This window comes from Otolemur garnettii, unplaced genomic scaffold (genome assembly GCF_000181295.1).
Source record: "Otolemur garnettii isolate 467f Iridium unplaced genomic scaffold, OtoGar3 scaffold00074, whole genome shotgun sequence".
NCBI lineage: Eukaryota > Metazoa > Chordata > Mammalia > Primates > Galagidae > Otolemur > Otolemur garnettii.
In genome coordinates, this window is record NW_003852469.1 from 1,489,419 (window position 1) to 1,516,582 (window position 27,164).

The 27,164-nt window shown below is 42.3% G+C and overlaps 1 protein-coding gene and 1 pseudogene across 1 annotated transcript in view; both read right to left on the reverse strand.

Annotated features, from left to right (window-relative positions):
* MSRA (methionine sulfoxide reductase A) overlaps positions 1 to 27,164 on the reverse strand; it is a 321,213-nt gene that overhangs the window by 161,935 nt on the left and 132,114 nt on the right. The window contains exon 3 of the mRNA XM_003793929.3: positions 1,419 to 1,538. Coding sequence (XP_003793977.1) covers positions 1,419 to 1,538 — 120 coding nt within the window. The remainder of the gene's footprint in view (positions 1 to 1,418; positions 1,539 to 27,164) is intronic.
* On the reverse strand, positions 18,204 to 18,300 carry LOC111726668 (annotated as a pseudogene).

Consider the following 27,164-nt stretch of genomic DNA (forward strand, 5'->3'; position numbering starts at 1 on the left):
CTACATTCTCAACACAAATCAGAATATTTCAATTCTTCTCTAGAGGTAAGAAAAAGAAAAAAAAATGCCTATTTTTATAAGATTTTCATTGTTGTACAGCTCAAATCTCATTTCGACATCAGAATTCATATTGTCGCAAACAGATCAACACGCTCCTCATTCCGCAGGCCCCCCGTCCCACAGCCCCCCACCAGAGAGAGCTGACCCCACTTCGAGGCTTTAATTCAAAAAGATAAAACTGTTTACACATTTTTAAAATCTCATTTCTGTCAATATGGTGAACTACAGATCTCGATAAACCTTCCCTGTCAAGAACTCTTAGGATGACGAATACCATATTCTTTTAAAACACTGTTTTAAATGCTACCTGAGCTGGCAAGGGAGTAAAGGGAATCGGTGAGAGACAGAAGCAAGTCCAGAGGGGTAACCCGGTAATCAAGCTGGAATTTGCCACAGGGGCATCTGCCTCTCCTTTTAGCCTGGAGCACACATCATTCATGGTTTTCCCGCAAAATGCCAGATAATAAATATTTTAGGCTTTGCATTCCATAGAGTCTGCTGCAACCACTCAATTCTGCCATAGTGGCATAAAAACACTCACAGATGATATGTAAGAAAAAAATAACAATAATGGGCATGGCCATGTTTCAGCAAAAATTCGTTTATATAGACAGGCAGCAAGCAGGATTTGGCCGATGGCTCATGGTTTGCTGATCTGTGCCTTACAGCTTGGCTTTTAGTATTTTCCCTCCAGGAACCACAGTTGCAGTAATGGCCCCACCTCGTCACACCTCACTATCTCCTTGTACCCCTGCCTTAGGGGAGCCCATCCCACATGGGCTCTGGTCAATAGGATAATAGTAAATGTGACACAGGAGAACAGGCAGATCTTTTGCCTCTCCTGGGCTCTCTGCATCCACCACCCTGTGGATGAGCACAGTCCAGCTGCTGCAGACATAGAGTCTGTCATCACATGGGTTCAGGTGAGAGTTAGCACTGACTGGCAGCCAGCACCAATTGTCAGAGGCCTGAAGGAAGCCAGCCTAGGCTAGCTGGCCCCCAGGCAACCCAGCAGTTGACTTTAGCCACAGGAGTGAGTCAGGGTAACTAGCAGAAGAAACGTCAAGCTGAGCACGGCCTTAGTTTCAACTCACTGGGATCGTAAGCTAGTAAAATGATTGTTTAGAGCCGCTAAAGGTGGCTGTTCTGCAGCGAAAGCTAAATGATACTTTCCACAGGAAGTTTATCATCTTCTAGAAATATAAACTGAGAGGCCAATAAGTCTATTTACAGAAATGGTAAAGACTGAGGAAACTTAAAACAAGTGTATTTGCATCTTAAAGGGCCTGTCCCCCCAACAGCGGGGACAAGACCTCCCTTGTTTCTCCTACTGACAAGGCAAAGCAAAATCTTCCTACCTGAGCAGACTTCTTTGTAAGTAGGATTAGGAGTATAGCCTCCTGCAAAACCAACTTGAGTTGAATACACTCCTTTCAGGACCCAGAATTTCCTTTCGGCTCCCCAGAAACAGCCCATTCCTAAGGGGGAAAAAAAAGATAGTGATTAAGCATTTATCGAAAACAAGGTGGTCATTGCACATTACCTGTTTGACTAGAAAAGGGAGGTTTCTTCTGTCATTTGATAATCAAAAATGACTAAGACTTCCTTTCAAAGAAGGAGAGTTTTTCACACCGGTAAATAATTGTATACAAGCCATTTACATAGAAATATCTCTTTGCTTTAGCTACGCAAAAACTTGGCCTCAAATTTAATGGAGTTAGTACATCTAAATCCTTCCCATAACATAGTAAAGAGCAATAGTATTTTGTGAATAATTTCCACACTCAACTCTTAACTTGCATTAGTAGAAATTTACTTAATGATCAGCTTTCTGGGCTCGGCACCTGTGGCTCAAGTGGCTAAGGTGCCAGCCACATACACCCAAGGTAGCAGATTCGAATCCAGCCCAGGCCCGCCAAACAACAATAATGGCTGCAACCAAAAAATGGCCGGGTGTTGTGGTGGACACCTGTAGTCCCAGCTACTTAGGAGGCGGACGCAGGAGACTCGCTTAAGCCCAGGAGTTGGAAGTTGCTGTGAGTTGTAATGCCACAGCACTCTACCCAGGGGGACAGCTTGAGGCTCTGTCTCAAAAAACAAAAGATCAGCTTTCTGGTCATGCTTTTTAAAAAAATATTTTAACAAAGAATTATATTACTAAATTATTGATTTTAATGGGAAAATTTGTAAGATCAATACTGATTGATCCAGTATTTCCAATTAACAATCTCACATATGTATTTGGTTTAAAAAAAAAAGTTGTTTGTTTTTTTTTTTGGGAGACAGAGGGAGTCTCACTCTGTCGCCCTGGGTAGAGTGCCATGGCATCATCATAGCTCACAGCAATCTCAAACTCTTGGGCTTAAGCAATCCTCTTGCCTTAGCCTCCCAAGTAGCTGGGATAGCAGGCACCCCCCACAATGCCCACCTAATTTTTCTATTATTTTTAGAAAAGTGAGATGGGGTCTCACTCTTGCTCAGGCTGGTCTGAACTCCTGGGCTCAAGGGATCCACCCACCTCAGCCACGAGAGTGCTAGGATTACTATGAGCTACCGCACCTGACCTAGTTTTTAAAAATTTTTAAAAATCAGTATAAACTTGCATGTAATAAATCACTGCTCACTCAGAAGTATATTTTTCCAAGTTCTATTTCCAAAAACAATGAGTGGATGTGTGTGGAGGGGAGACAGGAAAGGAAGGAATAACATCAAACTCACAAAAATAGCATAGCTTCAACCTGCAGACATTGTGTTTATACCAGTAGCTATTAGATCCCTTTGAACGCACAGTAAAAATCAAGGCCCATCTCCCAAGAATGGACATACTCACACGTATCAAAAATGTTGTACTGCAATTCCTTGAGCTACAAATAAAGAACCCCCACTTCCTACTGTAAGTTTCTAAATCGACCAGCACAACTACTTTTCTGCAGCCCCACCATAGATGTAGGCAAGATTATGGCCTCAAATTTGATGGGTGTTATGAAGGCACATGTAACTGAGATCTTGGGTGGAACAATAGTTGGAAAATTAATACATGGCTTTGACTCCTACAATCACTAGATTTGCTAGATTCGATGGACAGAGATGAAAGAAAAATCAGTTTACTGAATTTCTTGACACTTGTTAATAATCTACATTAAAAACTCAAAGTGATAACAAACCCCCCAAAGCAATAAAGTTGTGCAAAAATATTTTATTTGCTAGAATACAAAGAGAAACTTACTAAACAAAAATAGATTAACATTTAAGGAATAAGATAGAGCCAAATAATAAAATTGATTGCAGTAAAAAAAAGTACTGTTGCGGTCATATGCAATGTAGAAATATGTATACAGTTATGCCATGATTATCTAAAGCTAAATGAAAATGGAAAAAACCACTATATACACATTATAACTATAAAAGAAATTCACACCAAAATAGACTGCAAGGAAATACACTGAGGTTATTGCTATGGTTGTACTATAGTGGTGGGAATTTAGGAATGTTTTTTTTTTTTAGTTTTCAAATTTTCCTGTAATAGATTCCTATTACTTTAAAAATGTAAATTTTTTGCTTTAAAAGCAAAAACCTCAAAGACATAAGCATATGTATCATTTGAGTTATACCCCGCTATACCATTTTTCCTGTTTACAAGTGAACTGTTTGCTACTAGTGAATATAAATAAATATTTATTTAGTATCTATAAAAAATTAAGTATCCCCAGGTCTCTAGCAAAAGGATTCACTGTTAATTTTTGCTTCATTGCATTCCCTGGGTTCGGGGAACGATGACGGGCACTCTCTGGAGAAGGACAGGGAGAAAGTGAGCTGAGCGGCTTCACAAGGGCTGCAGGAGCGCCTTCGCCCTCTGACTGGACAGTGTGCTCCGGGCCCTCTTGTACATTTCCTACTCTAAGGCCAGAATCAACCATTTCTCCAACAATGTGAGAATGTGAAAAGGCATTTCAAGACCTGACCTTGGCACTAGTGAAGCTTATTGCAAAGTGCTCAACCATGGGATGCCAGGAGACCATGTCGGTGAGTTTCCCATTAAAAGCCAAGTCCTGGGCAGTGCCTGTGGCTCCAGGAGTAGGGCGCCAGCCCCATATATCAGGGGTGACAGGTTCAAGCCCAGCCCCAGCCAAAACTGCCAAAAAAAAAAAGCTGAGTCCCGCCAGACTCACCAAATCACAAGGTCAAAGAGGGGTGCCACCCCTATCCTGTCATAAAGTAGAAGTTGTACCCCCAGGATCACAGCTAGCAGGATGTGGGGCAGACGCAAACCAGTGAATGGACAGCCAGACTCCCACAGCATCCACCAGGGCTGCCCCATACTCTCTGCACTCTGCCCTGAGGCTGTACGGGGACTCTGTACAAGCAGGGGAACAAGACAAAGGCTGGGTTTGGGTTTGTGGATGGTTGGTTCATTATGTGGGTCCATGCCAGAAATGCACAGTGGCCATGCTGTGGCGTCCCTTGGGAGTGGCCAGGAAAGACAGCGGTGAGGCCAAATCCTCCTCCCAACCAGTTCCTTCAGGCAGCACATGGCTGTGCACTTACGTAAAAGCAGCAGCCCAAGTTCAGAACACACGTGGGGCCATATGGCCAGCAGCAAGAGGCTTGGGCAGCTAGTCAGAGGTCAAAAGCAAAAAGGACTAGATGGTCAGGAACAAGGAAGTCTGAGGTTGAGGCGCGTGGACAGACAGGTGAAAGCAAGCGTGCAGTATGAAGGTCTTCGTACCATCTGCTCATGGTGGCCAGGGACATCCTCCGTGACAGAGGCCCTCCTCAACAAAGTAGAGGAATGAGCTGGGGCAGGGGCGTCAGCACGCCTCTTTTGTTGGCCCCCCAGTGCCAGCATGAAGAACAGAGTAAAAAAGTGGCCACTATGACCAAGACAAAGGTTATATGTGGACCCAAAAGCCTGGACTCCCACTCACTGAGGCTCGCCTCACCACAGCCACCACCAAATGTCCAACCTGCCAGCAACAGAGACATTACCACGTGCCTTACATGGCACCACTCCTCGAGGGGACCAACCAACTACGAGGTGGCCTGGGGGAAACACTGGGCCCTTCCATGCCCAAAGGGGCAGTGGAGTGTTCTCACAGTGAAGGCCATGGACTCCCGGGATGAATCTGTCCCTGCCTTCAGGATTGCAGCCAACTTCCGTCACATGTGTGAGTTCAGACATCTGGGTAAAAGGCAGAGGCAACAGACTCACAAAGGCCCCGAGAAGGTGCCAGCTACCTCAGGGCATAGGAAGGAAGGGAGTGTAACTTGAGTGACCAAGGACAAAGCAGAGGGACCCAAATTGGCTAAGCCAGATTGTGTTGGGCCTTATGGGATCATGAAGGATGTTAGATTTTATTCTGTGCCAAAGTTGAGTTTGTTGAGTTTTGAGAAGGAGTGAAGACAACAAAACTTAAGGTTTACAAGACTGCTGTGGCCGTCCTCAGCTGAGGACGGACTAGAGTAAAACAGTCACAGAAGCAGGGAGTGGTCAGGAAACCACAGCTGTGATCCAGGAAAGCACCAATGGTGGTATAGACCAAGCAGTGCAGAGAAATCACGCATCTTGCGATCGCATTCCGGATATACAGGGTGTCCATGAAGTTCGTGTGCGATCTAAAATTAGCTATAAATTGCACGTGAAAGGTATGGACACTCTGTATTTTCAGAACAGAGCCAAAAGAATTTCTTGAGAGATTGGATGCAGGGTTTGAGAAAAAGAGAGGGTTAAGATTAAGGTCTAAAACCACTGGCTTGAGTGTAGAACTTGGTGTATGAAGCAGAATTGCAGAAGGTCAAGGCTTCCAATAACTCTAGTTTTCATGGGTCCATAATACCTAGTAGAGTAAGTCTTCTTATCTTTTTTCAGAATTTTCCTTGCTATTCTGGACCTATTACTATTCCAAATTTAGTATCAGCTTAACAAATTCCATAAAATACCTTTTCAAAATTTTAATTAGAATTAAACTTATAGATCCATTTGAAGATACATTTGTGTCATATTAACAATATTGAGTCCTCTTATCAATAAACAGCAAAGCTCTACATTTATCCACGTATTGTCCAATATCCTTCAATATCACATTATAATTTCCTCCAAAAAGATCCTCTACATTGTTATTATAGTTCTACATACCCTAAGATTTATGGTGTTGCTATAAATACTATTTTTTCTAATATAGCGATACTTTATTGTTTACTGTTGATGTATAAGAACACCATTGATTTTATTGTGCTTTCAATACAGCCAGAAAATACAGAAAATTTTCTTAGTATTTCTAATGATTTGTCACAAGCTTCTCTTTCATTTCCTATGTAAAAAAAAAAATCATATTTCCTACAAATGACAGATTTATATCTCTGTATCCAATTATAATATTATTTTTCTTCCTTTATCTCATTTGATTGCATTGGCCTAGAACCTTCCACACAATGCTGAATAATAAGAGTGATGGTGGGAATCCCTGTCTCATCATAATATTAGTGAGAAGTCTCTAATAAGTATGCGGATTTCTGTAGGGTTTTGGAAGATATCCCTTACAAAGTCAAGGAAGTTTCCTTCTCTTCTCAGTTTGAAGAGCTTTTTATCGTGCATGAGTTTTGAATACTAGCAATGTCCGCATCTTTTGAGATTCTCGTATGGTCTCTTCCTTTAATCTCTTAAAATTGTCTATTACATTAATAGATTTTTTTCTGAACCATCCTTCAATAAATCTGACTCGTAATTCATTTTAACAAGGAATTACTTGTGCTCTTTTATTTTAAACTTTCTCATTTGTGTTCATAAAAAAGATTTGTTAGAATTTTAGTTTCTTGCACTGTCCTTGTCCAAAAATGGTATCAGAGTTATGTTGGCCTTGTAACACAGACTGACTTAACATTTCTTCTTTTGCCCCCTCTGTAACATTGCATTAGAAAGGGATTATTTGGCTCCGCACCTGTGGCTCAAGTGGCTAAGGCACCAGCCACATACACCTAAGGTGGCAGGTTCAAATCCAGCCCAGGCCTGCCAAACAACAATGATGGCTGCAACCAAAAAAAAAAAAAAAATAGCCAGGTGTTGTGGCGGGCACCTGTGGTCCCAGCTACTTGGGAGGCTAAGGCAGGAGACTCACTTGAGCCCAGAAGTTGGAGGTTGCTGTTAGCTGTGATGCAACAGCACTCTACCCAGGGCAACAGCTTGAGGCTAAGAAAGAAAGAAAGAAAGGGATTATTTGTTCTTTCAAGTTACAATAAAATTTCCTGAGCCACCTGGACCTTGTATTTTTAGAGAGAAGAAAGAGAGGAATTAGAGGAGGCTTGTTTGTTGTTATTTACTTATATTTTTTGTTTTTAGGGGTTTCTATTTCTATTTTTGTTTTGGGGATTTTTCATTGCAGAAAAAAACATAGGGGTTCGTTGTTCCTCTTTATTCTTTTTGTTTTCCTTCTTTCTCTCTTTCTTTCTTTCCTTTCTTTCCTTCTTCCTTCCCTCCCTCTTTTTCCCTCCCTCCCTTCCTCCTTTCCTTCCTTCCTTTTTTATACTCTGTCCCCCTGACCACCCTAGTTCACTGCAACCTCAAGCTCCTGGGCTCAAGTGATCCTCCTACTTCAGCCTCCCAAATAGCTGGGATGACAGGCATGCACCACCATGCCAGGCTAATTTTCCTATTTTTTTTGGTAAAGATGTTGTCTTGCTCTTACTCAGGCTGGTCTTGAATTCCAGAGCTCAAGAGATCCTCCCATCTTGGCCTCCAGAATGCCAGGATTATAGGCATGAGCCATAGCACCTGGCCATCCTTTGGTTTTCTATAGCTGCTCTTTTTTTTTTTCTACTATTATCTTGTTTTGCAATTTACTTTTAGTCTGTATCCACTCTTGATATAAATTATTGGCTTATTTATTTTCCAGCGTTATTTTCTGACACATGCATTTAAGTTTACACATTTACCTCTAAGGTTTGTTTTAGATACACCCAACACATTTAGATATGTAGTATTTTCATTGTCATTCTTTTCTAATACATTAATAATTTCCATTTTATTTCCTTCTTAACCCATGAACTATTTAAGAGCATATTTATGGCCTAGTATGTTTTTTTCATTTTATTATTTTGTTTTTCATTTTAATTTCTAATTTTGTTAGAAAATATAATTTTTACTATATTCTTTTGAAGTTTGTTGAGAATTATTTTACAACCTACAACATGGCTGATTTTTGTAAATATTCCACGTGTACTTGAAAAGCATGAAATTTCTGTCTATATTTCTTACATGGTTTCACAGACATTTATATACAAGTTTTCAATTCATTATTGAAATCATCTTTTCTTAATTTTCTGGCACATTAAGTGAGGTTGATTCAGGAAGAATTAATTAAAACTCCCTTTAATGATTGTGACTTTTTTTTTTTTTGAGACAGAGTCTCACTTTGTCACCCTCAGTAGAGTGTCATGGCATCACAGCTCACAGCAACCTCAAACTGTTGGGCTTAAGCGATTCTCTTGCCTCAGCCTCCCAAATAGCTAGGACTACAGGCGCCCACCACAACACCTGGCTATTTTTTATTGTTGTTGTAGTTGTCATTGTTGTTTAGCAGGTCCTGGTCCTCAGTGTATATGGCTGGCATGGTAACCACTGAGCTTTGGGTGCCAAGCCAATGATTGTGACTTTTTCAATTTCTCTTTCAGCTCTGTTAGGCTTTGTTTATAGAGTTCTATGCTCTGCTGTCAGCATATGCAAATGTATTATTTTATCTAGTTGGTATTGTTCCTTTTATTAGTACCTCATCTTTCTAAAGCTATTAAAGCCTTTTGGTCTTAAATCTATGTTTTTCTAATATTAAGATCCCTATATTACTTTCCATTGTATATATGTCTGGAATATTTTCTCCCATTATTCATTTTTAACCTTTTCATGTGTTTGTTTTAGGTGTATTTCTTGTAAACAGCATACAAGAGAATTTTTGTTTGTGACCAATTCCATAATCTCTCAAAAGTCATTAGTTATGTTAACATATTTAATGATTATTTATGCGTTTAAACTTATTTCCACAACCTTATTGTGTGTTTTATACTTGTGCTTTGATTTTATTCCCCTCATTTCCTACCTTCTGTTATTCTGCTGTTTCCTGATTTCTCCCACCCTCCCCCTGACTGGCAATGTCGAGGCATTTTGTTCTTTTAAAGGGTTTATCTTTACTATTTTTACCATCATGTTTTCCTAACCAAGTCTGAAATTACTCTGTATTTCTACCTTCCTCCTAAATGCAAGGACCCTCACGCAGAACAATTCTTTATTTTTTTGACAGTTGATTCAATGGTCACCATTTTTAATCATCTTAATATTATTGTTTCTTATACCGTATGTTTTACCTTTACATTAATTATTTGCCTTGCTGAAATATTTCTTTAAATAGTCTTTCAGTAAATGTCTTTTATTCTTCTAGTAAATGTCTGTGAGTTGTGAAATCTCGTAAGTCTTTTCATGTCCGAAATATTTCTGGTTCATCCTTCATACAAATGAAAGGTTTAGCTGGGTATAAATTTCAAGATTTCATCAGCACTTTATATTTTTGCTATGATTCAGCCAGACATGGTCAGTCCATTGAGGACGTTACTCCATTGTCTTCTCACGTTCATTGTCACTGGTAAGTCTGCCGTCAGTCTGACACTCATTCCTTTCTAGGCAATCTGTCTTTTCCTGTAGTTTGTAAGGTTGTTTTCATTATTCTTAATATTCTGGAGTTTAATTATGGCATATCTATGTGCCAATTCATCTTGCTTAGGGCTGACTTTTGATATGATGGTTCGTGTCTTTCTTCAGTTCTAGAAAATCCTCAGCTCCTACATTCTCAAACATTCCTTCCCAACATTTCTTCCATCCTGCTCCTCTGGAATTCCTCACAGCAATTAACTGCCAACTGATTGATGACTGATTCCTCCTTGCCCTGCTCTACCCACAGGGAACTACTCACTAGCACTATTAACTAAGTCCTTCGTCATTTGAGTTCCATCTATAGAATTGTTTCAATAGCTATTCCTTAAATTCCAAGTTTTATAATTGGTACTTTCTTGTTGCCTGTTTTCTGTCATATTTTCTTCCTTTTTCTTCATTTATCTCTCTGAATATCCTAAACATGTACATTTAAAAGTGTTTTTCAGCTTGTCCCCCAAAATTAACTCCATGAGTGAATTTATATTTCATTTGTTGATATTGTTGGTTTCTTTTATAGCATTAGATTATTCACATGCTTTGGAATTTTGGTTTTCAGGTTCATCTTTGGCCAGTGCACAGGCAGGGGTGTGTCACCTTATGAAGAAGGCAGGAGACACAAAGTACTTTCAAGTTGAAACTACGTGAAGACAACCAAAGCTCCCAGGGTTACTTGCAGTAGCAGTGGCTGCAACACCAGATCAGTGATCCCTAGAAAACTTGAATATTTTATCCCATGGTGATAACGTTGACAGTGCTTGCTCTCAGAACTGGCCTTTGGAGGTCATAGATGCAATAAATTTACTTGTCACTACCACCACTCCTTCGACCTACCTCCAGGGACTTCTAAAAGCCATCTATATTATATAAGAATAAAGTTTTGAACTGATGAGGGAAAAAATGTTCAAACTTACATCATGAGTTAAGCACTCAGAGACTTACAGAATATATCAAAATTACAACTGTCACTGTATCAGATTTATATTTTTGGCACAATTTAAAAAATATTACTTGATAAGAATTTATCAAAAGTCCCACTAGATTTATTTTTTTATTTAGAATTACCTTTAGATTCCTGCATTCCTTCATTTTTATCTGTCATCTCTCACCAATATCTGTGCCTATAGGGATTTTTTAATATTTGTGGGAATTATTTTATTTTCCTTTAAGAATTATGATATGAAATATGCAGAAAGAATTTTAAACAAAGTTCAAATTTTCATAAAGCCCTTTTCCAAAACACCTGACACACAGAATTTTTAATCTGCCTCAAAGATCTGCGATTTTTAAAATGGTATTTTCTAAAAATAAGTGAGAGGGTGACCACTACAGCACTGGCACTCTCAGAAGGCAGATCTGCTATGTCCTAATGAGTTCACCACAAAAACTGGTGGGGGCAAGTTCTGCTAACTAGTATGGCCAGTTCTCTGCTAACCAGCAGACCCTATTTTCTCATTCACTTCCCCATTTTCCAAGTCTTCCTGCTAAGGGTATCACTGAACAACAAACCCTCAGACAGCAGATGGGGTAAAAAGAGCACTCTGTCTTGTCAGAGTGAAACCCACAAGGAAGCTGAGCTCCCGTCAGACCATGAGCAGTCACCACATGTCCCTACAGCGTCCCATCCAAATGCTCCCTCTCTTCCAGCCCTTTCCTCCACTTCTGACGTTCACGCAGAACACTACACAGTTCACAGCAGTTTCCAGGGCTGCCTCCACCTCTGGGATTCTACAAAGTTAGACCTTGGAGACAGAGGGGCCCAGCCTTCACTTCCGAGGCTGGGTACTTTTTCCTAAGTCCTCCACGGTTGCTGGGAGTCTGAGGTAACAAAATTGCTTCGTCTATTTTTGCTTGCTGTAAAGTACACACTTGACACTTCCCTTCTTATACTTTCAAAGCAGCCTTTTTCTGTATAGTTCAAACTATACATCATCCATCTGAAAAGGACTCTTAAATCAAGAGGCCTAACCCCGACCGCTCACCTAAGAGAACTTCAGAAAGGCAGGCATTTCCAGCACCCTGCAGGGGACCTCCCCCCAGAATGCTCTGATACCTGACTCAATATAGCCAATGCCAAACTGATGACCTGCCAGCGTCGTCTTCTGATGTCTCCATTTGTTGCCACTGCACCGCCATTTCCCTAGACCTTTAATAAGAAAGCTGGGAGTCGCCTCTGTGTCTTCCCCCTAACTTGCCCCAACCCCAACAGTTTCCTCATCTCTCAAATTCTTTCTCCTTTCCTTTCCCAGGTGGATGGCAGCAGCCTCCCCTTCCTCCCTGCTGGCCCCCTTGGCTGTAACCATCTTTCTTCCCCCTTCCGGGTTGGTCTCCAACCCTCGCACTTTGAGACACGTCATTTTCCTGCTCTAAAACCACAAATAATTAATAAGCAAGAATCTTAAGAGTAACAATACCATCTGTCAAAGAAACAGCTCCTAGGAAATATTTCTCAATAGGCAAACACTGATTTTCAGAAATGTTTCTAACAGCATTTACAGTAACAAACACGTGAAATCACCTAAATATTCAATATCGGAGAAAGTATTCAGTAAGTGCTGATCTGCCTTCTGTCACTCGGCATTGCACTCACATAGACGAGGCTCCCAGGTGGGGGGAAAGGGCAAGGAAGGAATCTGTTGAATTAAATGAAATTCTTTGAAAATTTACCAGGACATCTTTATGGATCTAACGACAATATGTGTAATGGAGTTCGTAGTAGAGGGATTCCTAAAAACTGAAATGCCAGTGAATAGAGAATTCAGCCCTCCCTTTGAGGGTTTCAAGGTAGAAACTCAATGCCTGTGTAGGAAAAAAAAAAAAGGTAGAGCAGAACACAGAAAGGAAAGTAGTTCTCATCTCACCTCTCCCTTTCCTGTTCCAAATTCTCGGGTTGTCGTAGATGTGGATTCAGACTGGATGGGGCATATTTTGATTAGACTTAGGTGCTAAAACACTTCCTAAAACACTTGCCTCTGGCAAGTCCCCATACTCTCTTAACCTTGCTGTCCTCCTCTGTAAACTAAGGATAAAGATGGTTATTTGCAGGGTAGCACCTGTGGCTCAAGGAGGAGGGCGCCGACCCCACATGCTGGTGGTGACGGATTCAAATCAGCCTCGGCCAAAAAAAAAAAAAAAAAACCTGCAACAACAGCAACAAAAATAAACAAATAGTATCAGACTGTATCATTAAAAAAATGGTTATTCATGGGTCTATTGAAAGACTTTTGCATCTTGGTTACTCAGGAAGCTTCGGCTTCCATTCTCTTCTTCTCCCTGCTTGGCCCCCTCCGCCCTCCCACTGTCTGCCAGCCCTCCGCCCTCCCTCTCTCAGTGCAGGCAAGGTTAAAGCTGCTTCTCTCACTTGTCCCCTGTGGTCTCAGAGCGTCACGGCATCCTTGGCAGAGCCTCTGAGCCAACTCGCAGCCCTCAGATGTCACAGACCGCACTGCAGCCCCTCTGGATTCTGCCTCCAGAGCTTCTCTGAGCCAACAGCTTCTCTGTTTCTGGAGCCTGGAACTCTCCAGTTACCACCTGACGTGGAAGTCCCTTCCCTAACCACTGCTTCTGAACCCAGAACCTTTTGAAAGTTAAACATTTCTTCACATATCTGCCTTCTCACTGCCTCCTACTCAATCCAGGTCTTGTCACCCCAAACCTGAACCCAAGTCCCAACCAAGAGCACTGTGCGTTGTTATGTCTCCGGGTCACACACGAGGGTATCTGAAGGCTGAATCTGACAGCTGAAAAGGTGTTTCTGATGACATTATTTCTGACATGCAACTTGATTACTAAATGCTCTGACGGCTCTGTGGCATGAATTACAAGAGAACTGACGTCTCTTTTCCTCTTTTCTCAACTTCAACTGTGACTTTATCATTGTGATCAGTGGGCAAATAAAAGTTTTCCTACTGGGCAGCGCCTGTGGCTCAAAGGAGTAGGGTGCCGGCCCCATATGCCGGAGGTGGCGGGTTCAAACCCAGCCCCAGACAAAAAAAAAAAAAAAAGTTTTCCTACAAATAATAAGTAACCTGATATCCTTTTCCTTATACGACAAGAAGAAAAAGGAAGTGAAGGAAAGGAAAAGGAGTAAAGGTGTGCGCATTTACCAGAGGCCGGCCATGAGAACACATGGCACTGGTGTCTCTTACACCCGGCACCCCCTGACCTCCTTAGTGGCCCCACTTTAAGGATGAGAAAACAGAGACTCAAAGAAGCCTGGTCACTTGTCCAAAGACACAGAACCAGGGCAGACCGGGATCCCGAGCGGGCACGCCTGAAATTCAAAGCCGATCTTCTTTCCAAGGTGCCTGCTGCAGTTTTAGAAGCTGGTCTTTGTGGGAAGCTATGGACACCTGTCCTCAAGAGCCCCCCCCCAACACGTGAGTGTCAGAAGGATGGTGCTGTCATATCGGCTTATTACAGAGAATTTAGTGGCACCTGAGAAATAAAACTCAGTTCATGTGGATCTTGGAAACAGAGCACCCGTGCAGCATTGAGATGAGAGCTCTGACCAGTAGAATGCCTGGCAACTCAAGTTCGGCCACAGCTGGGCAGATGTGGGGCTTTCATCAGAAGGGGAACCTAGGCAGAGATGAGAATGTCCACAGCTTAACCCTACACACAGCCCCGAGTGACTTAGATGAGAGGCAGCCACAGACACACACTCCAGGTTCCGACTGTGCGGCCACAGGCCAGTGCCGGCTAGTCAGCTGCCCAGCAAAAGAGGGGACAGGAGGAGGGGGATTTAAAGACGGATCTCGGCTCTAAGATGCTACGGCAGGATACGCTCCCAAGGAGGATGAACGTGGGGCAAAAATGTCAAGGCTTCAGTTTATCTTCTGTGTTAGATCTCGTTTTCCAAAAACCTGTACCCTTATTTAATGACAAAATACTGTCTTCATCACCACTCTTGCTTGAAAACCACAAAATTTTAAAATACCTTCTGCTGAAAAAAAAAAAAAACTCACAGCAATTAGAGTCTGACTGATACTTTCAGTACTTGATGACAAGTAATTACCTTCTGTCCACATCAGGTCCTAATGCTGCTTTAATTCGATTAATTATCCTTTTCAGTCTCTCCCCTAATTTAAAGCCTGCTCTTAGCACACGCGCACTCTGCGGCACCTCTGTACCGAGATCAACACAGCCCCACGCTCCTCACACACGTTGCTGTATTTCAGCCTTAACCCCTGGGCATATTTTCTAAAGAGCACCAGGCCCGTATCTACCCAGAGGGGTCATGGGCCAGAATTCGGAGGCTGGAAAGGACCTTCCTTTTTGTCCAGCTTAAATGCCCTGCAAATAGTCAAAGCCTCTTTAGCATCACTGCTGCCCGAAGTTCACATCACCCTCTGTCTCTTAAAGCAACCCAGCTCCCACACTCCACTGCAGATCTAGAAAGCCCTTCATACATTGAACAAAAACCCTGGAACATCCCCTCCTTCACTGATCTCGTCCTCTCCCTTGAGGTCACAAAGGACAAATTTAGCTCCTCTGTCTCTAACAACCTGCTCACTTTTTGAACATTTGAAAACTCTGTAACTCCCTGGACCTCCTCTTCTCTAAGCTGAATTCAACAAGCTCCTTCGTCTTCTCCTCAAACACAGCTTTGGGTCAGCTCACCAGGGGCCCTCCTGGGAACATGCCCCGTGTGTATCTCTAAAGGACAGTGGAACCACAACTGTCCCCAGGGATGGACCAACAAGAGCATGGATGCCCCAAACAGGATCGCCATTGCATATGAAAGGCCCAGCTCCCCAAAGCCAGCTCACTGGACACAGCACAGTTCCCCAGGCTGCTGCAAAGTGAGTGGCTGCTGTCGGACTAGCAATAACTAAGGATTACGTAGCCGGAAGCATCTCAATTCAAAAGAACCAAACTCCTCCGGAGGCAGTGAGAGCCAGGCTGGACAGCAGGCAGGCTGAGAGTGAGCTGTGGAACTTCAACAGGACCAGACAAATACATCCAATGGCTGGCCTAGGGCAGAGAAAGAAAGCCTTGGGGGGGGGGGGGATTAGTTTGCCAAAGAAGCATCCAGAATTTGATTCTCCCTTCTCAGTGGGTAGGAGATCTATGGAATTTCAATGAACAAACGACCATGACTTTTGCAGTGGGTGTTGATTAACACAGTAGAATAACTTCAGTTCCAGCTCGATCTTAGCAGAAAACGCAGGACATATGGATGTGGGAAAGAAGCCCCAGATGGAGAAATTTTCCTGAAAGGTCCCCAAAGCAAGCTGCAGCCACAGTGTGCCCCTCTTCTTGGCTTTCTTGAGAATCGGTCAAACATGAGTGGGTCAGCCTGGATCGCTTCCCTTGCTTGCAGAAGCAGCAGCAGAGCTGGGAATGCTGTGCGTGAAAAGCCAAACCCTTCACTCTGCCAGGACGGAGGCCAGAGGAGACAGCTGGTTTGAGATGTAGTGTTGGTTCTTTTGAATTGAGATGCTTCTGGCTACTTAATCCTTGAGCTTGATGATCTGGTCAGGCATCTTTTTGCTGTAGGAACAGAGGTGAAGACAAAGAAACACCAGAAGCTGTGGGTCTCTACCACCAGCTCACTCCAACTTGGCAGAATCCTGGGGTTCCAGAAGCAACAGGATAACTTGATGGGCATCACAGGCTCTTCCCGAGGCTGCTGTCCAGTGAATCGGAGGGGTTGAAGGAGTCTGATTTTTCCTATGGCATGCTACACAGACGTTTACACTTTCTTCTTTCTGGCATGGATGTGATACTTCCTCCTTCACTTACCTATCTCTAAACCATCTTCTCCCCTGTGATTCCCTTCCTTCACCGTTGCTTGGCATCCAGTAGACGGTCAATAAATGGTACTTCCCTTTGTCTCGCACCTGCTTCCTGCTTCCTCCTCTCTGAGCCCCCTGAGTGTCACTTGTCCTACAAGCATCCAGAAAGCTAGGCTGGGAAGACACCTACTCCGCAGACAAGTGCTGTCAGCATAAAGAGTATGGGCCCATCGACCACTACAGTCCTCAAGAGTTCCTTTGGGACTCCCTCTGAAACTCCACATCTTCCTGCTCTTCTACCCAAACCACCTTTACCTTACGCTAAACTTTATTAAAATTATTTCTTACTCAACTCTGTGTACATAACTGAATATAAAGAATTTTCTCCCACTTCTGTCACCAATGTGAAGAATACTGTCCCTTCATTGATTGGACAAATGTTTAGCTTAAGGCTGTGTATATTTGAGACCAGGCCCTGGTAACATAAGACCCAGTCTCTATTACCAAAAGGCTTGGAGGGCAGGCAGAAGGAAATGATCATTATCTAACCATAAGGCAAGATGATAAACTTAATCTTGTGAACAAAGGCACAGAGAAGGGTCGAGGGAGGAGAACTGGGGGAGAGTCACTGAGACTGGAAGGATGAGCAGAGTTTCTGGTGAATCTATGGGAAGGTGTGAAGTGGTCAGAATCACGGGAGGAAGCCATAAGCATAGTGTATATCCTTTTTCCTAGAACACAGTTTGGGTGAGAAGTAATATTTTTAAAACAACAACAAAAAGACGAGATTTACTCCCACGTGTTCCTGGGCTTACTCCTAAGACATGGCCCTCTGGGAGTTTCAGAGAAAAGACTAATGTTTTTACAAGTCCTTATAACTTAGCAGGACCTGAACTCTCTCAGAACCAAGTAGCTACAGGAATCTCAGCCTTCCAGCAGCTGCTGGCTTCCTTGGAATTTCACGGAGAGATATAAAGAGTCAGCCACAGATTTGTGGGGGATTTATTCAGAGATTTAAGGGCTATCTGTCCTTCCTTCTAGAAAGTTCTCGTTGATTTCCATCTGCTCCAGCAGCCCCCGGTTCAACCTCTGTCTCTTCAGCCTCAAGCCACTTTCTCTTTGCACTCTGTTTTTTTATGAGCAATGTGAAATGGGAAGTGCCCAGAAGGAACAAACTGGCCAATGTGGTTCTCACCAGAGTCCTCCCTTCTTTAAAGGATTACGTTCCCCCCAGGTTCTTCCCAGAAAGCAATACTCAGCTGCCTTCTGGTTCCATCATCCAACTGAAAATCTTTAAAATATTTTGTCCAGAGGTAAAATTCCTATCAGCTAGAGGTTCGCAAACCTTATTTAACTTCAGAGCTCGCTAAGTTGCAACCGAAACCCTAATTTGGCTGATAACAAATATCTGACCTTTTGTCCTGACAGTCTGTGGAATTGGAAGAGTCAACAGATGCATGTGAATGCTGATGTACCTCCCTGATGAATTTTAATCTTATTTTAAGCACTCATCTCATATTTTAAATCACATTACAACATTCCTTCAACCTGGGCCCCATTCCACACTTGGGGGACAGTGGAAGTGCCACCTGAAGTGTTTCTCAGCTCAACGGTTTGATTCAATCCATTCTATGTAAATATACAATACTGATTTGAAAGTAGCACAATTAACACATAAATACTCTACAAAAGATCTGTATCCGTTTGTGTCTTTTTTTTTAATGGAACGCTTCACAGATTGGGGGTCATCCTGGTGTAGGGGCCATGCTAATCTTCTCTAGATCATTCCAGTTTATGTGCTACCAAAGTGACCACACTGTGTCATTTTTCTACAAATTTTGATTGACAAATAAAAATTGGATGTTTATGGTATACAGTGCTATGTTTTAATATATGTATATCCATTGTACAATGATTAAACCAAGGTGAGAAACATATCCATAACTTCACATACATTTTGTGTGTGTGTATGTGGTGAGAACATTTAAAATCCACTCCTAGCAATTTTCAAGTGTATATTATTATGAACTACAGCCACCATGCTGTACCACAGACCTTCAGAACTCTTTGAGTCTAACTGAAAAGCTCTACCCTCTGACCAGCACGCACGCACACACACACACACACACACACACACACACCCTGTCCCTGGTAACCACCATTCTATTTGCTTCCAGGAGTTCAGCTTTGTAGAGCTGCATACAAGTGAGATCACATAGGATTTGCCTTTTTATAATTGGCTTATTTAATTTAGCACATAATGTCCTCCAGGTTCATCTATGTTGTCTCAAATGACAGAATTTCCTTCTTTTTTCAAATCTGAATATTATTCCATTGTGTAATACAACACCACATTTTTAAAATCTCCCCATCCACGGGTGGACACTGAGGTTGGTTCCATACCTTGGCTGTCACAAACAGGGCTGCAATCAATATGGGAATGCAAGTATCACGTAAAGACAGCGATTTCATTTCTGTTGGGTATTTGCCAGAAGTAGAATTCTACTGATTTAGTGGATCATATGTAGTTATATTTTTAGTTTCTTAAGGACCCTCCATACCATTTTCCATAATGACCACCAATGTGCACACCACCCAGCAGAGACAATCGTCACCAACATGTGTCATCTCTCAACTTTTTGATCATAGCCAACCTAATGTGTCATATAAAAGGGCTATTTAAATTCTTAAAAGAGGGGTGGGAATTAGGAAGCTGGAAAAGGCTCATCAGACTTGAGACTCCAAAGACTGTTAAAAGGTTCTTAGGGGAGACCAGAGATGTGGACAAAAACATAAAATTTATTTTCCCACTAAAGAAATGGTGCTGATCTGTGTGTAAGCTTGGTTCCGGCAGGCCACATGGGAGAATGTTTTCACTCACTTTATGCAAAGCATATTTTTTAAGTATCTTTCTGACTTTGTTGATGATAAGACCTCTCACGACCTATACCGCTGATTCTTTCAGTATCATGAATCTTGGAATCCCAGCTGAGACCCAGAGGATATACCACCATTGGATCCACAGCAGAAAACATCCACTGGCAAGAACCGCGGTTGCTCCCAACATCAGTGGGCTCAATGTGGAAACCTGGCCTGGGCCAACCACAATCCTTCTTCCAAGTCTGAGGATACAAATGCCACCAGAAGATGAAAGTTGTTTTACATAATAACACCTAGTAATTACGGACATATAACACAGATTATGGGTTTTTGCTGATCCTCTGTATATAAGAATTTAGGGAAATTTCACAGGTTCCTTGATCATTGTTCACGCTCTTTGGGGCTAAGGGATGCCAAGCTAGATGTCTGTTTCTTGATTTGGTTCAAACCTATTATTTCAACTGCACCCCACTTCCTGGGATTTCAGTGGTAAATCTCCTAGTTATGGCTGAGAAAACTGAACTAGCACTATTTGATTCTGATTGCTTTCAAATAAAAATGTACATTGTACTGGACCTAAGATATTTCATTCACGGGAATTATTTTATTTTTATTAATTTATACACAGCATCATTCCTAAAGATTTTGAGACTACTTATAAACAATGCATACACGAGGTATGTCTGAGATTAAAAAAATAAGTGGGTCAGTAACTATCTCCCCTTTCTGAGTCCAAAAGTATTAGGCAGTGACAACCGTGGATAGTTTTACCTACTCTGTGAAAACTGGAAGTATGGAAAATGCACTCTGATAAATATGTCTCCTGCTACTCTCAAACTCATTCACAATATTAAGCCGAAGTATGAAAAAGCCCTCCAGGTGAAATGGCCTAGCTGTTAATCTCCACTATGGGCAGCTTTCTGGAGCAGGATTTGTAATTTCTTGACTGCTTATCCATTTCCACCATTTCAATATTTTGAAAGCACTGCATATCGAGAAACAGCTCCTCGGGTGGTGCTCTCGGGCCCTCTGCAGAGTTGGTTTTTTTAATCCTAGGCTGCCAAGACTCAAACCTGCATAGCAACATGTGCCCTGTTCACACGATCTAGGCAAGAACAAGAGAGATCACTGCTCCTTAGATACAGCTTTGCCTGAGAAACCACCTTCTGCCACCTGACTTGGTGCCCGCTTCTTGCTTCTCCCAAGTCTGTGGAGGCAATCTGTCTGCTGTGATTATATTTTCAAGTATTCAACCAAACGGTTACACATTTCAATAATTTGGTTAAATGCCCAAGTAGAAATGGTCATTCAGTCAAATTAAAGGGGTTTCCATCACTTGTTAAACGGCTTTTGACTTAAACAACTATCTGCATCTATGCTTCTGACTCAGGAATATACTCCAGCCAATACTTGGATATATGGAGAGAAATGAGAGCCATGAGAACTCAGCTTTTACCTTTCCAGCCTGATCAAACCGGATCACAGTCACCAAGCCACTGATAAAGGGAAGTTTCATTTTACAGAAACATTCCAGCTCGTACACATAGGAAAATGCTAGGATATCTTGCAGCCTCTGATAAAATAATGAATTAAGGCAACGTTCAGCAAAAGGCTGCTGACTTTATCACCCAAAGAGGACAAAACAGACTCAGCACCTGTAGCTCAGTGGTCAGGGCATTGGCCACATACACCCGGGCTGGAGGGTTCGAACTCATCCCAGGCCTGCCAAACAACAACAAAGAAAATAGCCAGGCATTGTGGCGGGCACCTGTAGTCCCAACTACTTGGAAGGCTGAGGCAAGAGAATCACTTGAGCCCAAGACTTTGAGGTTGCTGTGTGCTGTGACACCACGGCACTCTACCAAGGGTGACATAGTGAGATTCTGCTTCAAAAAAAGAAAAAAAAAATAGAGGACAAAACAATTATTAAATGACTTACACACCACCACTCAGAGGACTTTAACTCCCAATTTGTGGAAAAACAAATGTAATCATGCAATCCAGACCAAAGGAAATAGTATAGGATAAATTACCCAATCTCTTAAACAAATTGGAAAGAAAAGAGAGGCAGAGGGGTGAGCTCACAGATTAAAAGAGACCAAATAGATCAACCAATTGCAACACATGGACTCTGGGTCATGATTCAAACTAATGGCTTTTTAAAATATTTATGAGACAATAGGGGAAATAAGGACTCATTGGATATTTGATGCTAACAAAGTATTTTTTTAGGTATAATAAAAAAAAATCATTCTTAGCTTTTAGAGGTATCTTTAGAGACAGACACCAAAATGTTCCCGATGAGCCGATACTGAAATGTGCTTATAAACCACCTGAGGCAGAGGGGAGGCAGTGCTTGGGAGCACGAGTGAGGGACACGAAGCCATCACGGGGACCCTGTGGCACTTGCAACTGAGGCTTCGTTCTATTTTTCTACATGTTTGACATTTTTCATAAGTAAAAAGTATTTTTAAAACTCAAATGAAAGAAATAGTGACAGAAGATTCCCTAAAAGATACCCCATTCCTCAGTTGGTTTAGATACAGCGCGAGTGACTTGTGGGTTAGCTGGAGAAGCACCTGCAGGGGTCCAGGGGCTGAATCACACTGGGGCTGGGGCGTGTCCCGAGCCACCATGCTGCTCACTCCAAGGACACTGTCAGCAGTGGGGTTAACGGCCTTGCAGTATGTGGCGTCTTCCTCCTGTGTCCCCTTGAAAGACATTTCTTCTTGATTCTAGAATCAGCAATCTTTAGGACTCCCCCCAGCGTGGACATTTTCAGTATCAGTAAGTAAAACTGAAACCAGTCACCACATCACACCCATTAGGATTGCTATAATCTTAAAAAAATAAATAAATAAACAAACGCCAACAAGGACATGGAGAAACCGGGATCCTCAGGCTTTGCTGGTGGGAACACAGAAGTACAGACACTATGGAAAGTGGTCTGGCAGTTCCGTGAGTTAAACAGAGTTATCATGTGCCCCGGCATTTCACGTCTGGGTATATTCACTCACATCCATAGCAGCATTCTTCACAATGCCCAAGAGGTGGAAGTCACCCAAGTGTCCACGGACAGATGAATGGATAAACAAAAATGTGGAATAGAATCTACAAAGGGAATTTTACCTAGCCTTTGAAAAGGAGGAAATTCTAACACATACTACCACATGGATGAACTTGGAGGACATTACACTAAGTAAAATAGCCAGTCGCTCATGTTGAATGACTCCACCTCTACGAGGCACCTAGAGTGGCCAAAGCCATAGAAAGTAGAAGGGGAGGGAGTAGAAAGTTAGTGTCTAATATAGGTACAGACTTTCAGTTTGGGAAGATACAAAAAAATCCTGGACATTAACGGTGGTGATGGCCAGTATACAACAATACGAATGTGCTTCATACCACCGAACTGTATGTTTAAAAATGGTCAAAAGGGTGAATTGTACATTATGCTTATTTTCTGATAATTTTTTAAAAATGGTACATACAATGGTGCAACCAACTGGTCTTTCTCCACGCTGCCGCCAGGAATCACAGAGCTAAATTTATGGCCAATTTCCATAACTTATAGTAAGAGTATGACATACACTCTTTTTATCTTTCACTCACTTTTTTTCTTTGGCCTAATACATACCTAATCTTAATGTCTGTTATATTTTGCTGTGTTTTGTGTATGTTTTAAATTTCCTTTAACCTATTTTATAACAAGGCCCAAGATAAATGGTTGGGGAGAGTGAAAGCAAGTAAAAGAGTATTATATTCTGTATCATTCCATCCACGATTACTCAGTATTTTTCTTTAAAATGCCAGTAAGGTTGGATCAAATAATGAATAACTTTTTTAGTTTTCGTTATTCTCCATAGCTACGTCTCTCTCCTAAAAACAGTTAACAGAGAAAGTAACTGAAATATAATTGTTTCTCCTGCCCTACTGAGTATTTTTTCTCTGCAGAAATTTAAGAAATTTCTTCCATCATTTTAAAATACATTAAATAAATCTATTTCCAACATTCAAAAATTAAGGGAAAAAATGTTGGTCGAGTGGGTGGCCCCCGTACATGAGAGAAAATGGTGAAAAAATCGCCAGGCTCATGCCTATAATTCTAGAATTCTGGGAGGCTGAGGCAGGTAGATTGCCTGAGCAAGAGCGAGATCCTGTCTCTAAAACTAGCCAAAAATAGTTTTCAGTCAAGGTTGAGGGAGAAATAGTCCACACCAGGATTTGGTTTATTTACCAACATCACATGGCTGTAATCCCAGCTACTGGAGAGGCTGAGGGAAGAGGACCGCTTGACCCCAAGATTTTGAGGCTATGTGAACTATGACACCATGGCACTCTACCAAAGGCGACAAAGTGAGACTCTGTCAATGGTGAGAAAATTAGCCACAAGTGATCGACTTTATAATTAAGACCAAAAGAGAAATAATAGTATTTTTTGAAAGCTCTGTACTGAGACAAAAGAAAGCAAACAGTCTAATTCAGACCAGACTTAAAGAGGGCCTGAAAGGAAGTTAAATAATGTGGGCTGCTCAGTACTCAACCACCACTAGACTGGCTCTCAGCTAACGCCATGTGTTACCCTTCAAACTCCCTGAGTTACAGGGCTCATCCCCGCAGTATGAAGGAGAGATGAAGGGAAACCAACTGAAGCTGGGGTCACTCTCCTGGGGCCTCGACCACAGCTCGCCCTGACTGCAGAGACCGGTGGCCCACCCAGGAGCACCTCCCCAGGGGCCTGTGAACAGCAGCGCCTGTGATTTCAGGACACATCTCTCATCATACCTGCACGAAGTTCCTGCTGCATCATCTCAGGATGCTCTGACAACACCCTGTCAAGTGCACAGTCTTCCCCCCTGATTTTACAGATAGAAAACAGGGCTTAGAGGGGTAAGAAACTTGTCTAGAGTCTACAAGGCTTATCCAACTCTAGTAACCTTTGAGTATTCTGAATTATAGACCATGTCACGATTTTTTTTGCCAGGGGAGGTGGGGGGCTTGCTTTCTGGTTCTGACCTACATCCTGAAAGGCTGGGGTTGATGGAGAAATGATCTCTAAACAAGTGACATGTTCAACCTTATTTCATTTACTTCTCTCGACAGTGGGTTCACCCTCCAAGCACAGCATCTCTATACGCATGTCATCGTCCCCTTCTGACTCTGTGCTTGTTCTTTTCTGCACCAGGACAACGTGGCTGCACCATCCCAGGTGACACCTTATAAAGCATTGGTTTCAACACAGGTTTGCAAAGATCTCTTTCTCCTTCCATATGTTATCTGACCTCAAGAAAAAAAGAAAGCTGAGATCATCAGTCTCGTGGAAAAAGATACATAAAATGTGTCTTAAAACGTCTCCAGTGAACAATTATCACCCTGTAAAGGGGCCTCAGATTAACTGAGGAAGGAGACCTGTTTGTTTCCCAGTGCTGCCCCATTTAAGAAGTTTGCACCAGTTAACAGACTGCTGCTCTCACAGTCTTGTAAATTGAGATGGTTCAGCTAATTATAAACACATTTCAAAGTCATTCTTTCTGGCCTTTTTCCTGGAATGAATGACTGCCACACCACAGCTCACAGAATGGGCTTCAGTAGCTTTCGGTCAAGGTTCAGGGAGAAATATGCCACACCGGGACTCGGTTATTTACCAACAGCAAGTTGGACGCAGGCCGATGAGACGCCAATATAGTTCCCTTTGAAGTCTGACATATTGCCTGCTGCTTCCAATGCTGTTTTCTTGGCCGGCAGACAAATAACTGAGGATGTTTCAAAAATTACCTCCCGTTGAAGTCAAGGGGGAAAAAATTATTGTGATTGGCTCATCTCAACAGACATTGATCTCCCTCTCCTCCAGGGGATGAAAGGTGACTGCCCCGGAGTGGGGTCCATCTCCCGTCCTCAGAGAGCCATCTCCCTCAGGGTCAGTCTTCCCACACAGCTGTTCAAGAAAAAGTCAGCAAATGTTCAGCACCTTGGCTGTCAACGGAGATATGTAACGAGCCATCAAAACATTTTCCTGATGTCTTGGGCTGACTTTTGTTTGAAGAGCATAAGAGGATCTGACATAGAAAACATGCTTTGCAGTGGTTTGAGGTCAGAGAGATGTTACTGTCAGGCTACTAGGACCCTAAAAACCCACGAGAACCCAAACATTCACCGAGGCATGGAATCGATTTCTGAACATTAGGGATTCTTACTGCAGAATCTTATCTTGTACCAAACATCCTAGATGTGCATCTCTAATGGTAGAACCAAAGAATTTTGAGTTATAATTTTTTAAGAAACATTCTAAAAGTAGTTCTCCTTAATTGAGAAAAAGGGGATCTTAAAGGCTATATGTCCCACCTCCTAACTGGTAAGGGATGATCCCTGTATCCTTTGAATACCTCAAGCGAGGGAGAGCTCATCACGCAACACCATTGGACAGCATTAGTACAATGTTAAAGTTATAAACGTATAATCAAACCAATGCCCCACCTCTTATTGAAGCAGGTTTTATAAGTATGAATTAACTTTTAACTTGCGGTCACTCAGAATGAATACAATGATCTTTACTGAGTAAAATCTTCAAAATTAACATAACTTGTGGGACTGATGCTATTTTACAGCTAAGACTACAGCATTGCAAATTTTTCATTCATTTGCTTCCTTGTACATATATAAGTTCATTATTTTCCATTTCTACTTAATTCAGTGTGTATTTATTACTCTTGGTGCAGTATTTTAGAATATACAATCTCATTATAGGGTGACATTATATCCCATTGCCTGAAGCCCTCCGTGTGTATACCTATTAGTTTGGGTGCCAAATTTAATTCAAGGGTTATAAAGTTTTAAGTATTTTTTTAATTATACTAAAACTCGCCACAAATGAAGACTGGAATCCCCTGCCCTCCATCTTCTACCCTTCTCAACCAGTAAGGTCTTATTTTATTTTGAAATGACTGATCTTCTTGACTGTGGAGTATTTTTATTTACTACAAGCTCCTCCGTGCTGCAGAACCACCTCCGTGGAGAGGCTGGAGCTTGGCCCTCTGTTAGATGGACTGGCCCTGAGCAACAGGGCGCCCCTTTCACTAAGATGCTGAAAACTGAAATACATTAATAAATAATAAAAATAAATAAAAAATGAAAAAGATGCTGAAAACCAGAGAAGACCTCTCTGAGGCAGGCACATCGTGCTGGCAATGGAGAAGTTCTCCTACCTGAGAAAGCATTCCCTGCACTTGGCCATGTTTCTTTAATCTACGAGGGCCTCAGTCTATCTGCCTACAAAAGTGCGTGGTGCTGCCCACTTCACGGGGCCATGGCAAGGATGAAAGTGGGGGGAGCCACTGGGAACCCCCAGCCACCAGGAACAAAGAGAGAAAGAAATAGAGAGATGTGTAGTTCCACTTTTCCAGCCTGTGAGAGGCAAGGGCTCCTGCTGACCTGAAAGAGAGAGTCACCTGCAGACAGAAGCAGCCCCCCCCCAGGGGACAGACCCCATTACCCTACTGTCATTGTCCAAAAGCACAAAGGGCAGGGAACACGCAGGAGCCTGAGAACTGTAGGGACCAAAGGACAAGACCAGGAAAGGCAATAACTGATGGACCCACAAAGAAACTCTGAAAACACAAGACGTCTTGATTCAAAACTTACCTGTAAAGACAGTGTGCCAGGAACGGTTTTTAGGAAGCCCTCTGGTCCCTTGATAGAATACATTCATAATTTTTCACACTGGAATGTGTCCATCCCATGTTCTCGCTATCCTAAGCTAAAAGCCTAATGGCAGTTCAATGGTCACTCGCAGAGGGGATTAA